The following is a 13,812-nucleotide window of genomic DNA, read 5'->3' on the forward strand; positions in this document are numbered from 1 at the left end:
CCGGTTATGTAAAATTATTTTTGTCGGTTGAGGGAAATTGTGGAGGTTTCGTTTCGAGGAAAATCGGAATGAAATTTTTGGTCAATTATAGCCGGAATTCCGGTTTCAGGAGGAAGAACAAGAAAATTTTTCTTCACCGCGATAACGTGACAAAAAAAATAAGCTTATTCATCGACTTTCGTATTAACTATACATATGTGTGAATTTCCATTATTTTTATGAACTATGATCTCCGTACGGTCGCGGTTTGTTAAAATCGTTGGGTAATTTTTTATCGAACACGTTGTGTTTTAAACGCTCACACGTGGCAATTCTACGAAACGTATATTGCGGTATACGCTTATCGCGTAAGATTCATTTAACGTCGTTAGAATACTGAAAACAATTTTGTCAGCGTTATATATGAATAAAACAATGAATTAGTAGAAAAAATGAATAAAATAGACTTCCAAATGTGGTCAATGAATGCGGTGGTCGTCTGAACTGGTTCGTTATGGCCATATAACACGGTGGTTTGATGCTGCGGCTTATAACCGCTGTGATACAAAGCTCGTTTAACAGTTTCGTCTCTTTTAATCTTTCGAATTCCACGTTCATTGAGATTGCTGACGAAACGACGAGGATCTGACGTACGTACATACATGTTACTTCTGAGAGTGAATGCGGTTAAAATGATATCCGAACCGAGAAAACCGGAAGGGCGTATCTAACGCGTACGAAAGATGAGATCGACGAAACGCCGAATGTCGATGGAGATCGTGATTCGAACGAGTCGAAAAAATGTCCGCGGGTACCCGGAAATAGAAGAGTCGATCGTCGGCTGGTTGTAATAATCTGAAATTGTCAAGAGCGGAGGAAATCCGTCGATCGTATTCGGATATACAACGAATGTACATACGTATATACAACGGGTGTATGGTATTCGTTTGAATTCCTATGGCACTTTCGACTTTCCGCGTATACCGTTCCCGTGCATAGTGTCGATAACGTTAACGTATAGGTATACGATAATTCACCGGGCGTTTATTCCCTTTGAAATTTTCGCTCTCCCGGGTCAGAATTAATTCCGTTGGACCTGTTCCGCCACCGCAGCTGTTATCTCACTATCAATAATCCGTTTTATTAGTTAGTCAATGGTTTTTTCACATTGCCAATCCAAATCGGAATCGGATAATCGAATGAGAAAAAAAACAAAAAAAAACAAAAAGAAAAACGTACCCCGCGTTTCATCCGTTAAAAATAAAAAAAAGAAAATCAAAATTGCTTTCAAAAATTATTTTTCAACTCTCGCCGTGAAAGTGGTTCGTTTTCGTTCACCACCAATTAAATGTTCGTTATGGGGAAAATGGGAAAAAAAAAAAATTTGTTATTTGAAAATAAATGAAAAATCATGTTTTTACTCACTCGTTCGATCTTTTTGAAAATAATCCATCACCTGTGCGAACATACAGTCCTGCAGAATGAAATCACTTTAGAAAACCGTTCACCCGATAAAACGACCGAATACTATGTAAATGAAAATTATTCATCAATCACCAGAAAAAGAAGGAAAGAAAAAAAAAAAAAAAACCCAGTCAAAACTATATTTATGTTTATTGTTCACAATTCAATAAATATTATATACGACCTCGCAGTAATAATAGCTTATGAACGAATGCATTTTCGTTATGCACGCACTTCGAAAAATTTATCTTCTCTTCTTTTTTTTTGATACACACACAAAAATTATATGTACGATAAAAATGAATTCGCGAAGGCTCTAAACCGTCTGGATCAACATGTTGTTCCGCACTGATCCAGAAAATTGATTCCCTAACCTGCCGCACGATGTACACTACGTTTTCATTACTTTTTTTTTTTTTTTTCCTTTCTTTCCTTCTTTCTTTCTTTTCCCTCCGTTTTCCGATACTGTTCTTATTGTTTTTATTTTTTATTATTATTGTTATTGTTATTATTATTACTATTATTTTTTAATAACGTTATCGGAGGTGCGGACCCCGCGCCGAAACAACTGACGCTATCGGTCAAAGTGAAGGCCACACCGCGTCTGGCGACGAAAACACGTAGTATTATTTTTTGTTTTATTTTATTTAATTTTTTCTCCGCGTTCGGTGTACGTGTTGTTTTTTTTTTTTTTTCTCTCGTTTCTTCCTCTATCTTCTCCTCTCGTTGAACGGGGATTAGTAGGTTGGTATCAACGATGCACACATGTCGTCTGGTGCATTTGGGATTATAACCAAATGCCAATCATAAAGAGATATGTATATTTTATACGCGTGTACGTGTGGCGTACACTCGACCGTATAATTATATATCTGTACGATACACAGCTTTGGCTAAAAGATGCGACACCGATAACTATAGTAATACGTGTGCGAGTAGTACGTATAGCGAAGAGTGTGCGTATCACCTTATACTCCCTTTCCTCCCGGATGGGGTATACGGCAGGCAATACCAGTTGGTCCGACGATCGGTAGAAAGATTCTGGAGAAAGTCACGAGATTGGAGAGATAGAAAAAAAAAAAAAGACTAAATTATCGGTGGAAGAAAAGAGAATTGTAAATTCTGAAGATGAAATGAATTGATATTTCAGCGCGGTGCAGCCCGTCCCGCCAATAATACGTATATCTTATCGATTACACACTTTCGATGATTGTATCGTATACGCTGACGAAAATACATTCGCGAACTGATTCATTTTGATAAAGTTATTTCTACATCCATTCAAGATTTTACATCGAGCGTGCATACACGTACATGTGTGTGTGTGTATACTGTATACGTATGATACATATTTATTTTATTATAACGCAAACATCGCAGACATTCCGTCTAGACAGGTTTGGCGATTATGCGGAACGACGAGGAGCAAAAATATTATAGGTAGGTATCGATAAAAATTAACGAAAAACAAAGAGAAAACAAAAAGTAACAGAAATTTTTGTAATTGCGGTGAACGTAAGATGGGAAAAATTTTCACGTTGTTGCGTAGCGGTTTTGTTAAATGTATTTTTATTACACGTATTATATCGCTGAAACTTTTAACCGGTGAAGCTTTTTTACACGTTTTTTTTTTCTTCTCTTCTAAATTAATTTTTTTATATTTCGAAAAAAAAAAAAAAATTCTTTCATCGACCGTGCAACGTGAGAGTTGCGGTATCGTCGTGTTGAGAAAGAAAGAAAAAAAAACAAGTAAAATTCTACATTCAGAATTGCGAAGTTTACGAAAGTTGTGAATTTTTGCTGATATAAATGTGATGATTATACGTGATTTTATGCACCGCAATAATTCCGCAAACGTACCATATTCTCTAAACTTTAATCGGGGATTTTGAAGGTTATCTAGTTGAGCCCGGAAACAACGATATATTTATAAAAAAAAAAAAAGGAAGATATGAAGTAAAATACGAAATAAATGTTGTACGCGATTCGCTGTGGTTTTCCTCGATGCATTAATTACGCGATGATTTTCAAACGTCGAGTTAATTAGGTACATTTGATATGTTCTCGCTTTACTCGCATGCCATTACACATTATTCCCAATATTCGGATTTCACGTGAAAATTGAGGAAAGATAATCTTACAACGCCAGAGACGTCAAGGAAATCGTGTTTTTTTTCTCTTAATCTTTTTTCGTTTCTATTTGAAAAATATAGAATAATGCAATGTTCTTTGTAAAAAAAAAAACTTAGCGGAGAAAAGTATCGAATTTTTGAGTTCAATTAATTTAACGATTGTATTCCGGCTACGGGCGACAGAAGTTTCAGTTCCGTGGTCTTTAACTTTTTTGTTCCAATTGATCTTTTTCTTTCTTATTTTCTTTTATCATCGACTCAGCTGTGTCAATGACCAATAATATAATAAGTCGATATTCAATCCATTGCAACCTTGCTTTGCAGTTCAACGTTTCTAACGATATAAAACTTGTTGACGTCAATATATATATATATATAATTCCAAACGGGGAGAAGAAAATAGAATAATAATTTCAGGTGATTCGACGATGACGACGATTGTGACGATGTCAAAGTTTCCATTTTTAAATTTGTTTTTTTTTTTTTTCTTTCACAATAAATAGATACAGACGATTATTTTTCGTATACGAACAAAGGTACGTTTTATGTACCACGTACAATGTCCATAATTCGTCTAGACGATTACGAGACGAAATAAATTTATAGTACAGTCGCGGAATGAATTTGTTAAAAATATGTTTTTTCTTTTGATTCGGTTCTATTTCTTTTTATTATCAATCTTTGTTTTGTTTACCTGAATTGGGTCGAAGTAGATAATGCGTGTTGGGTAGCACAATCTGGAATGCGATGACTATAGCGATGCGCGGCAATAATTGCAACAGGTGACGAATAGATCCTTGGCTCGAAATGTTGCTCACTTTAATCCTTGGTGTTGAAACGTTCCGACTCCACCGTTCGTTCGCGTTGTCAGATAAGAAATTGTTTCGTTAACTCCCGAAAGTTGAATTAATAGAAGGTAGTAGTTGTTTTGTTTTTTTTTTTCCCTTCAACTTTGTCGTAACAACAACGATGTTCCGCTGACGATTCGAACTGACCTGTATAGCTCCCGCGAAAGAGTTCGTACGATCTGATGATGAATGCAAAGTCCATGGGTCATTCCGTAGCGCTAAGTAATTGAGAAAACCTCAAAAATGATACGCTCAAAGTTGGCGGAGTGGGGAAGATCTGGAAAACATTTCCATTGTGTACGTCTCGCAATCAGTTGTGCGGTAAATTTACCACATATTTGGAAATGCGTTTTATTTTCAGATTAATTTGCTGATGGATTTTTTCTTTTTCCCTTATTTAGTTTTGCCGTCGTTCACGCCGTCGAGATTATCGGTCTGCGTGTATACCCACGTCGAAACATCGAACGAAAATTCACGGACTTTCGTAAACGGATCGAAAATTACGGAACGATGATTATTATTGTAAAAAGTCGTCGGAAGATCGTCACCGAAGTGCAGCGCGTGTTGTTCGAATTTCGACAATTGTATACTTATACGGAGGTTTAATTTCAACGGTTCTAGTGTCAAGTGGTTTCCGTTTCGGCGGTTTCGGTGAACACCGGTTCCGTTGCCCGGCTTGGTTTTAAATTCTTATCGTTGTCCGGTTTCGGTACGAGTGACGAAAAAAGAGGAAAAAAAAAAAATTGGGTGGGATCGCTCGGTCGAGTCCGGATTCGAAATTTATGAACGATTTCGACAACCGCAACGTGAAATTTATTTATTTATTTTGTTTTTTCATATTTCACTCTAACAAACTTGAAATAATAACGGCTGAAAAATGTGTCGGTGGCTTTGTACGGCTGCTTTTTCAACGGTTCGTACTGTAATAAGAATAAGAAATCACTGAGATAAAAGATGGATGGAGGAGAAACCGGAAGATAGATAAGGAAGAGGAAGTGGAAAACCTTTCGTCCACGTTTAAAGAGTGTGTCTGATAATTCGAAGAAACGTTTCCTCCGCTACATTTTATCAACGTCAAAGGTACACCACGCGATCTACGCGTAACCTATACGCTGTCCAGAAAATCGTTGCCCGATTCATAAATTACCGACACGATGACGTTATCCTCGCGCATTGCGAGCATATACTTATAGCGAGATTTATCCTATTACTGCAAAGGGCCCCGTTACTCCGTTAATGTTGCATCCGGAGGTTGAGAACCCGTTTCTTCCATTGACTTCGTACCAACGAACGACGAAGAAACGCGGCGAAAACTCCACTTTGGTTACATTTGTCGATGCCTGTATAGGTAAATATTCTTACCTATTTGGCTCTGTACGGAGACAATTTTTATCCGTGGGACGTTTGAAACAAAAGTCGGCGATTCTTTCATAGGTAGCGATCCAGAGACACGGAGCGTTCAAGGATTACGCCGAAGAATTATTTAGCGCAGAGAATATTATTCGCCGGACATACACGCATAACACGCCGCGTTATCTGATGGCTGCGGAATTTTTTATCGGTCGCTAAATAACATTTTGGTTCTGTTGCGTGTCCTCGGAATTTCATTCGACGTTCGTCCTCGATCGCCGAACGTTATTCGGAATTTTCTTCGTCGGCTACGTTTTATTTTATTGGGCGTAGTCGAAATTACTAATCGGTAATCGCGGTGGTCTTGGTCGTACTCCGGTGCATTTGGACGCGATAAAATCCTACTCGGCGTATTATGTACTGGCGGAATGCATTCGTACGATGGTCCGAAGAATGTCGCTTCTTGGCCGTCGTTCAATGTTATTTAACGTCCGGAAAATAATATTCCTTTTTTTTTCTTTTCTTTCTTTTTTTTTTTCCACCGGCCAGTTGCAAATCATTCATAGATCGCTGTAAAATATCGTATACGCGCGACGACCGTACGGGATTCTTCGGCTGGCCTTATATCACGTTATTCGGTGGCCTTGGTATTTCATTTTTTAGCTCGTGAATGTCAATTATTATCCGCGGAATATTCATCAGCGGTTTCAAACGTTACACGATGGCGTTGTACAGAGTTCCTCGATGGCCACAGTAGGACTTGAATAATATACAATATTCGATGTCCGTGTGCGGGGATTCTTTGGACAATTCTCATGCAAAGTTTTCACCTGACGACGACGATGAGCATGCGCGGAATATTTTCCGCTATTTTATTACAGCTGGCGTCGGTTGTCGGTTTTTTTGTTTTTAAATTTCTGCGAAAATCGTTAATCGATCGAACTCTATAGAGAGGTGAGGTGCGAACGAGAATCAAAGGATCGTATCCGAGACGATCGGTGAGGCGATCTACGTGGGCAGGAAACAGGAAGGGATAGTTCGAGCCGACTTGACAGAGCTATCGTCTTGCTCAATGGAAGTTATGGAGGAACATCGAAGGAACTACAGAAACTTGAGCAAGCGAACCGTAGGAACGCAACCTATGTAGTTGCACTTCAAGGACGAGATTCAACTGAACTGCTCCACGGTGTACAACGGAACTTTGCGTATATATACTTTCAACTCCTCCGTCTTCGTGGAAATCAAGTCGGGATTATACCTACTATTACATACAGCCGTTCGACGAATCGAGTATACGAGAATTTTGATAGAAAAAATTCGTCCTAGCTGACGATTCCAGTTCTGGATCGTAAGCTCGAAATCTTTAGCGCTAAAATACAACCGCGTACGTTTCAAAACGCGGGTGAATATTGTTCCGTAGATATATAATATACGTTCGCGTTACGTAACGATCTACATTTCGCAAGGTTTGCTTTAAATTCCATCTATTCACCTAGATTTCGTCGATCAGATCGGCGTGAATGATTGAAAAGTATAAATGTGCATCGGGTGTACGTTTGAGCTGCTAATTTGCATATCCATACTATACGCGTACGGTGGATGAAAATAATACGCGAGCTACTATATTAGATGAAACGATAAATGAAAATGGCCATTAGGAAAATCTCTTTGCTAGAAATCGATCTCACCTTCAACATACATTATAAACCAGTCTCTTAATTCGAACTGCAGATGCAGTCCGATAATACACGCTGTCTCGTAGGTATATGTGTATATCCGTGTGTAACGTAGGCAGTGGGTATAAACGCACTAGACATCGCGGTTTATGGTAAATAGCATCGCGCAACTTTATTTTCAACTTTCACCAATTTCAATAATCTGCACATCTTCCCCAACTCAACCGTCACGTGTCCTTATATCCTCCAGATTTTTAGAGACCCCGTTCCGTATACTGGGTCTAGAATGCGACCGCCATTTTACCGAAGAATTACGGTACACCGAAGTAGCTACGACTCTGCTCGGGGCAATAATTCGCATCGAATTTTCGTTTTCCTTAGCCGTATTCCGTGGAACCCGAGACGCTGACGCTGCCGCTGCCGCCGCTGCTGCCGCTGCGGAGTGGCAATTCGCTCGACCGAATCGAACGAACGCAAGCTACAAAGGACACGGGGGCAGGAGTGTACCGGTAGAGATGCTAATGTCGGCCTTGTGCCACATACTCGCACGAATACAGAAAGAAACTTGTACGACGAATTATATTATATTTGTACTAAAATTCAGTTAAACAAAACGCCTTCGGACGCGCGACACGGGCACAACGAGCCGTCAAAAACTACTGCATTTATGGAACGGAATTCATCGTCGCGGGGTCGCCTAACACCTTTATTTTTTCATCCGAATCGCAAAGGATCGTAAGGATCAGCGGCGTTCGATCCAAAAATGGAGGAAAAATTTTTGGAAGAATCGACGATCGCTATTGCGTCGGAGGTATCGTCACCCGTACGAGCGGGTCGAAAACGAAAGTATCCAACATCCGACGATCCGTTCGATTGAGCGGAATGCAGGTTGCGTCGCGTTCATGCGTCGCGATGAATAAATTGGTAAAACAGTTCTAAAATGTAACTCAAACAGGCGGTGCATATAGAGCATTGTGCAGCGGTGCAGCGGCAACGGCAGCAGGCGGGTGGTGTACAATAAACATACCTGCAGCGGCGTACACACAAAAGTTTGTTTATACAATTGCAGGTTTCCTACGTCGTTCCACTTTTTAAGTCAAACAAATACACCCGGAGACAAGCGAATCCGTGGATGTTCGGATCGTTACATCGGCGAGCCACACGAGAGGTATACCACCTACTCGCATCCGCGATCGTTCGTTCCGAAACGTATCGTCAACGGGGATGATCGAGAAAAAACGAAGATCGATGACGATCGTCGCGATTATTTTAGGCGCCTGCACCGATACAAAATGGCGGGGTTATAGGTCATGCGACGTGATATAGGTATACAATAATACGAGCATCAGTGCGATACACGTATATATACATACGTACAAACTTTAGTTTTAGGCTTACAATAAACCTCGCGGTCGATGATACTTGGTGTACATAACGCGGGGCTCTTTGTCCGTACACCACGACTATATTATTGAGGGCAGACTCGGAATTGAACGAGACGTTCGTTCGCGAATATACGATATACTTCGTAAGGCGACGTACAGTTCGAGTATTGTACATCGTGTGGTACATTTTGATACTGTACATCGGATACATGAGGTCCGAAACGTTCGTATCATTGAGCGTTTGATGATCATTTTTTTTTTTTTTTTTTTCTTATATACGAAGAATATTCTCAACGGAGACGTCGAAACGTCGAAACGAGAGAGCGACGGAGGAACGAGAGGCAAAATTTGAAAATAGGAAAACGAACGAGTATAGAGGAGAAAACATTGCCTCGGTGCGTAGAATCGGATAATCGTTTGTAATATTCCAACCCGAGGCGATCGCATGATATGAAAAAAGAAACAACGATTTTATTCCATAATTATATCGGAGGCGCATGTACGCGTTAACGCGTATGTGGACCGAATGACCATGCGGTATGAGATATACGTACATTTTCAGTGGCAGCGGTATATGAAATAAGGTTAGGACGCGTGAGGCTCGCGAAAATGTATGAAAAAGTTGCTGTCCTAGAAACGAAGTAGGCGCCCGGCTAGTCTATACCTAGTGGGACGATACGCCGGCAACGGATTCCATATGCTCTGTCACGATTCAGCTCGCAACGTCTTTACACTCGTATATGTATACGTGCCGCACATGACGTTCCGATCGCCATCGTGATCGTTCAGTTTTGAAATTGAACATCCAAATTGTGATCGGCGAGTACGTCATTGGCTGTCGATTTTCGAAAACCTCCAATCTCAGGCTCGTATATATACGTATGAAAGAATTGTGGGGAGGTGTGATACTTGAACGTATACATTTTCATAGAATATCGCGAACACGCATGTAAATCAGGCACATTAGAAATAATTAGCATATTCAAATGTAGGTAAGTTGTATAAATGCGTACAGTCACGCCGCTGACACGATCTGTATCTATCAAAAATCGATTACGCGAAAAACAATCTTCGGCATAGTGACACGACTCTGTCGGATTTTTTTGACTTTTCGGCCAAGAATCGACATTTTTTTTTTTGCGGTATTTTCACGTTTCCTCACGTATTTTCATCTCGGATATAGGACGTCTCCGTCTCTGAACATCAACTTCTCCAGACTTTAATTGCTCAACGTTCGACGATTTATACCTTCTGCAAAGATCATTGTCGTGAGCGCTACGTCACGTGACAAAACACCGATAGAATTCATGGGAACAAACCGACGAATTGTGCAAGAAAAAAAGAATAGAGAAAAAAAAAGAGATGGCGTTAAACGGCCATTAGGAAACATGTCGCGATCGGTATTCGTTCGCATGTTTCGTAGCAGAAAACCTCGTCAAATTTGCCCTGGGCATTTCATTCGCGAATTCGATTTTACGTCAATTGGGCAACGGATCGTGCCCCGATACTGTATACGCGTGAACATATACTGTATACATATACATGCGTCGTTATATAATCGATCGGTTTCCTCGACTGACGCCCGACGATGTGCAATGATTTTCTTATTTTCTCGCATCTCGATGTAAAACGTCGCGACCGTGTATAAATTGGATAAATATTTCGCGGTATTCGGAATAGAGAATTCGTTAGGCAGGCGCACATACCGAGGCGTGTAATTCAATGTACCATACATATTCTACGCGCATAACTATACTCACATATATATATATATAAATATATATTCAGCGTATGAATTAATGTTGTCGCTGTTATTATTATCATCGTTGTTGTTATTATCGTCATATTTTTATACGGATGCCCGGAGTTGAGGATATTCAGCGGAACGATGCGAGGCTGCGGCCCGCTGAAGCCTGTACAGCGATAAGTAATAAAGCGCGCGATTCGAGCGTACGAGGTATAAAGCTGTAGCGTGTATAGGTACCAATATCTACGCTGTTTCTAATGCAACTTGGGGAACCGGACGGCCTCCGCGCGTTCGAATATCTCCCCCACTTCCATGGCCCCGATGCAGGCAGAAAATCTAACCGAGCCAAACCTGACAAAGAACTTCTGATGATGCTTGCCCATAAATTTCATGCACCGCGCAACACTTCGCGTTGCGCTACTATCCGGGCGACGTAACGAACTTGGTACCTCAACGTTCTTTTCCCGGAACCCCGTCGTATGACTCGGATCGAAATATTCAATCGCATCTACACGGAAAGGAATTGCAGTGTGGATAACGAGGACTGTAATAACCGCCTCGGGCGACGATCGGAACGAATTAATTTTTGCAAAAAAGACAAAAGCCGACGTTGGGCATTTTCATCAGCGCGAGCAGGAAATACGTGCGACCGTCGTCTCATGCCTATATCGATCTATTGGTCATCCCGATGAAGATGGAGAGAAGAGAGAAAAAAAGAAAAAAAAAAAACACACATCGATAAACAAAATAAGCGGAATAAAAATTCCTCATATCCCGATGTATGATGGCTTTATAATTTTCGCACGTAATACATATACATAATGACGCGCGTTAACGAATATAACGTAAACCGAATCTCGTTGAAATTCAAGGAGAAAATTGACTTACCTTATCTGGTTACTTCTTTATTCTGGTTTCTTTTTTTTTTCTTTTATCTCAACTATGTAGCGCACACACGGACGCGCGGTTGATTAGAATGCGCGGTGATTTGTTTTTCCTTCCACTTCTATCGGTGAGTTTCTGGTGCGAATAATTTTTTTCTCTTTTTTTTTTTTCTCTTACTCGACGTAACACACGTGTAGCTTCAAATCGAACGTACTACGCACACGTGTAAGGATATCGGAGAAGAACGACGTGATCCGTGCTTCTGATCCTCATACCGAGAAACGTATTATGATATTTCGAAGGAGAAAATCAATAGGAAGAATACGAATCGAGATGTGATCGGATGTAAATTTATAATCATCCGAGGTGCGTCCGATCATTTTCTAAGCAATGATGAGATTTTTTGATATTGGAAATTCATCCGTTGAACTTGTAAAAGTTGTGTAAACTTTGCAATTGTTATTTGAAAAGTAACTTTAGCTTCGGTCGCAATGGATGTTCGATCGTCTCCGATTCGTTTGAACGAAAATTTCGCAACTGTTCCGCGTTCGGAATCGAACATAAATGGTTAAATTCCGGTGAATTTCACGGAAAGTAACAATCTTTTGTCAGAAAAAGCTTAAATACCAAAAATCTCAAGTTGCGGTGTCCACTGTAATATCCGAGGGTACGTGTATTGCAGGTAACCGCAAGTCGTAAAATAAGGTTGAAAAATCATCTAGGAATTGCGCTAAGGAAACTTGAGAACAACCTTGGACGGTTGATGTTATAAAATGCAGGTTAAAAATATAATATAATTCACTCGTGGCGCACAATATATTACTGTAACGTGTTCGATACGACACACATACCAGATCTTGATCGTCGTATTTTATACACCTATGAGACACGACGGCGTATGGGCACAGAATTTATTATGCAAATGATTATCAATTAATTCTCGAACAAAAATTCTACGATCGACCGTCTTATGCATACAGTGTTGAGCAAATGTTGCTACGTTAAATATATATTATTTCGGTAGATGGTTTGGGGAGTAGACGTACATCTATACGTCTTATAGATATATATATATACGTTCCGAAAACGTGTAATTTGCATACTCCGATTGCAACTGGAACGACGTACTTGGAAGCTCGAATACCGCGGTATGATAATCATTGAGAAAGTGAACCGTGACAAATGACAATAGTTGGTAATGTTCGTCGTCCGATGCATAGATACGTGTACGTATACATACGGCTACATACGGCCCGTATACGCATATAAGTCGGGGTGGATTGATCTGGGATTGGTCATTGAGAAGCTAACTTTTTCACCGGCTGTAATCGGTATTTTTAATTTTCCCTTTAAACCAACATAGGTACGCATATATATACACGCTAGCCGCATATATGTATGTATTTGCAAACATCGATTCTGAACTGGAGTTGCAAACAATGGTCTTATTTTCTGTTTTCAATACCTATTGTCAACCGCAGTGTCGCACGTACATGTATATATGTATGTATATCGTAATGTACATATATATATATGTATGCAGGCACGCGTATACGTATATATATAACTGTGGGGGCAAATGATTTTCTTTTTGCGCAACATTTGTGTCGGAAGAAAAAGAAGATTATTATTTGATGCACAACTATCTGTACCTATATAATGCCCGATGTGTGTATCGTATTTATTTTTTCATTCGCTTTGGCAATGATCGTTCAATAATCGGCAATTGACATTAAAGTAAAAATATGTTGACGCCGGCACACGAGTTATAACAAATTGCGATAACGTAATTACAATATTCGCGCATATTTAGCAATAATCCATTCGTGCTGATGTAACAATCTATTTTCCTACTTATACGATCGATTCACTTTGCTTATTTTTATCCTCTATATATAAGCGAGTATCGGGATAATGAACATTTTTAAACTTTTCAAATACAACAATGATTCGTCGTGACAATATTTACTAAAAAAATGAATTCAAGTCTGTACAAATCCGATAGAAGAAAAGAAAATTGCTCGCGGCATTTGTCGTAATATTGAAAGTTTGGATTTTGGAAATAATTCGCGAGATATTTTCAACTATAAAATTCAAAACATCCGACAAATATTTGTTCGACAATTCGGAATTGCGTGTATTCGATTTTTTTGTCGCGATAAAATTGTACCGAATCAATGAAATTGACCCCAAGAGTTTAGATTTTTTTTGTCACCGCCCCTCGACCGTTAACAATTCCAACGTATCGTCATACTTTTCCTTTGTTTTCCGATAATTGAAGAAGCTTAGTCAAAACAAAATGTGAATAATTGTTATTACGCGACGATGATTGTCTCGTTTCTTTGT

The 13,812-nt window shown here is 39.7% G+C and overlaps 1 protein-coding gene across 5 annotated transcripts in view; it reads right to left on the reverse strand.

Moving 5' to 3' along the window:
• LOC105691346 (mushroom body large-type Kenyon cell-specific protein 1) overlaps nucleotides 1-11,494 on the reverse strand; it is an 82,836-nt gene extending 71,342 nt beyond the window's left edge. Inside the window, exons 1-2 of one of the 5 annotated variants that reach the window (XM_048653154.1) lie at nucleotides 4,270-4,563; nucleotides 1,405-1,453 (exon numbers count right to left, since the gene is read on the reverse strand). Coding sequence is in view for 1 of the 5 variants with exons in the window: in XM_048653161.1 (XP_048509118.1) it covers nucleotides 1,405-1,447 (43 nt within the window). In the remaining 4 variants the exon portion in view is untranslated. Of the gene's footprint in view, nucleotides 1-1,404; nucleotides 1,809-4,269; nucleotides 4,564-11,469 lie in introns of those variants that run through there. The other 4 variants (XM_048653158.1, XM_048653155.1, XM_048653161.1 and 1 more) reach the window with 4 other exon arrangements.
• Between the last annotated feature and the right edge of the window lie 2,318 nt (nucleotides 11,495-13,812).

Source organism: Athalia rosae, chromosome 3 (assembly GCF_917208135.1).
Source record: "Athalia rosae chromosome 3, iyAthRosa1.1, whole genome shotgun sequence".
NCBI lineage: Eukaryota > Metazoa > Arthropoda > Insecta > Hymenoptera > Athaliidae > Athalia > Athalia rosae.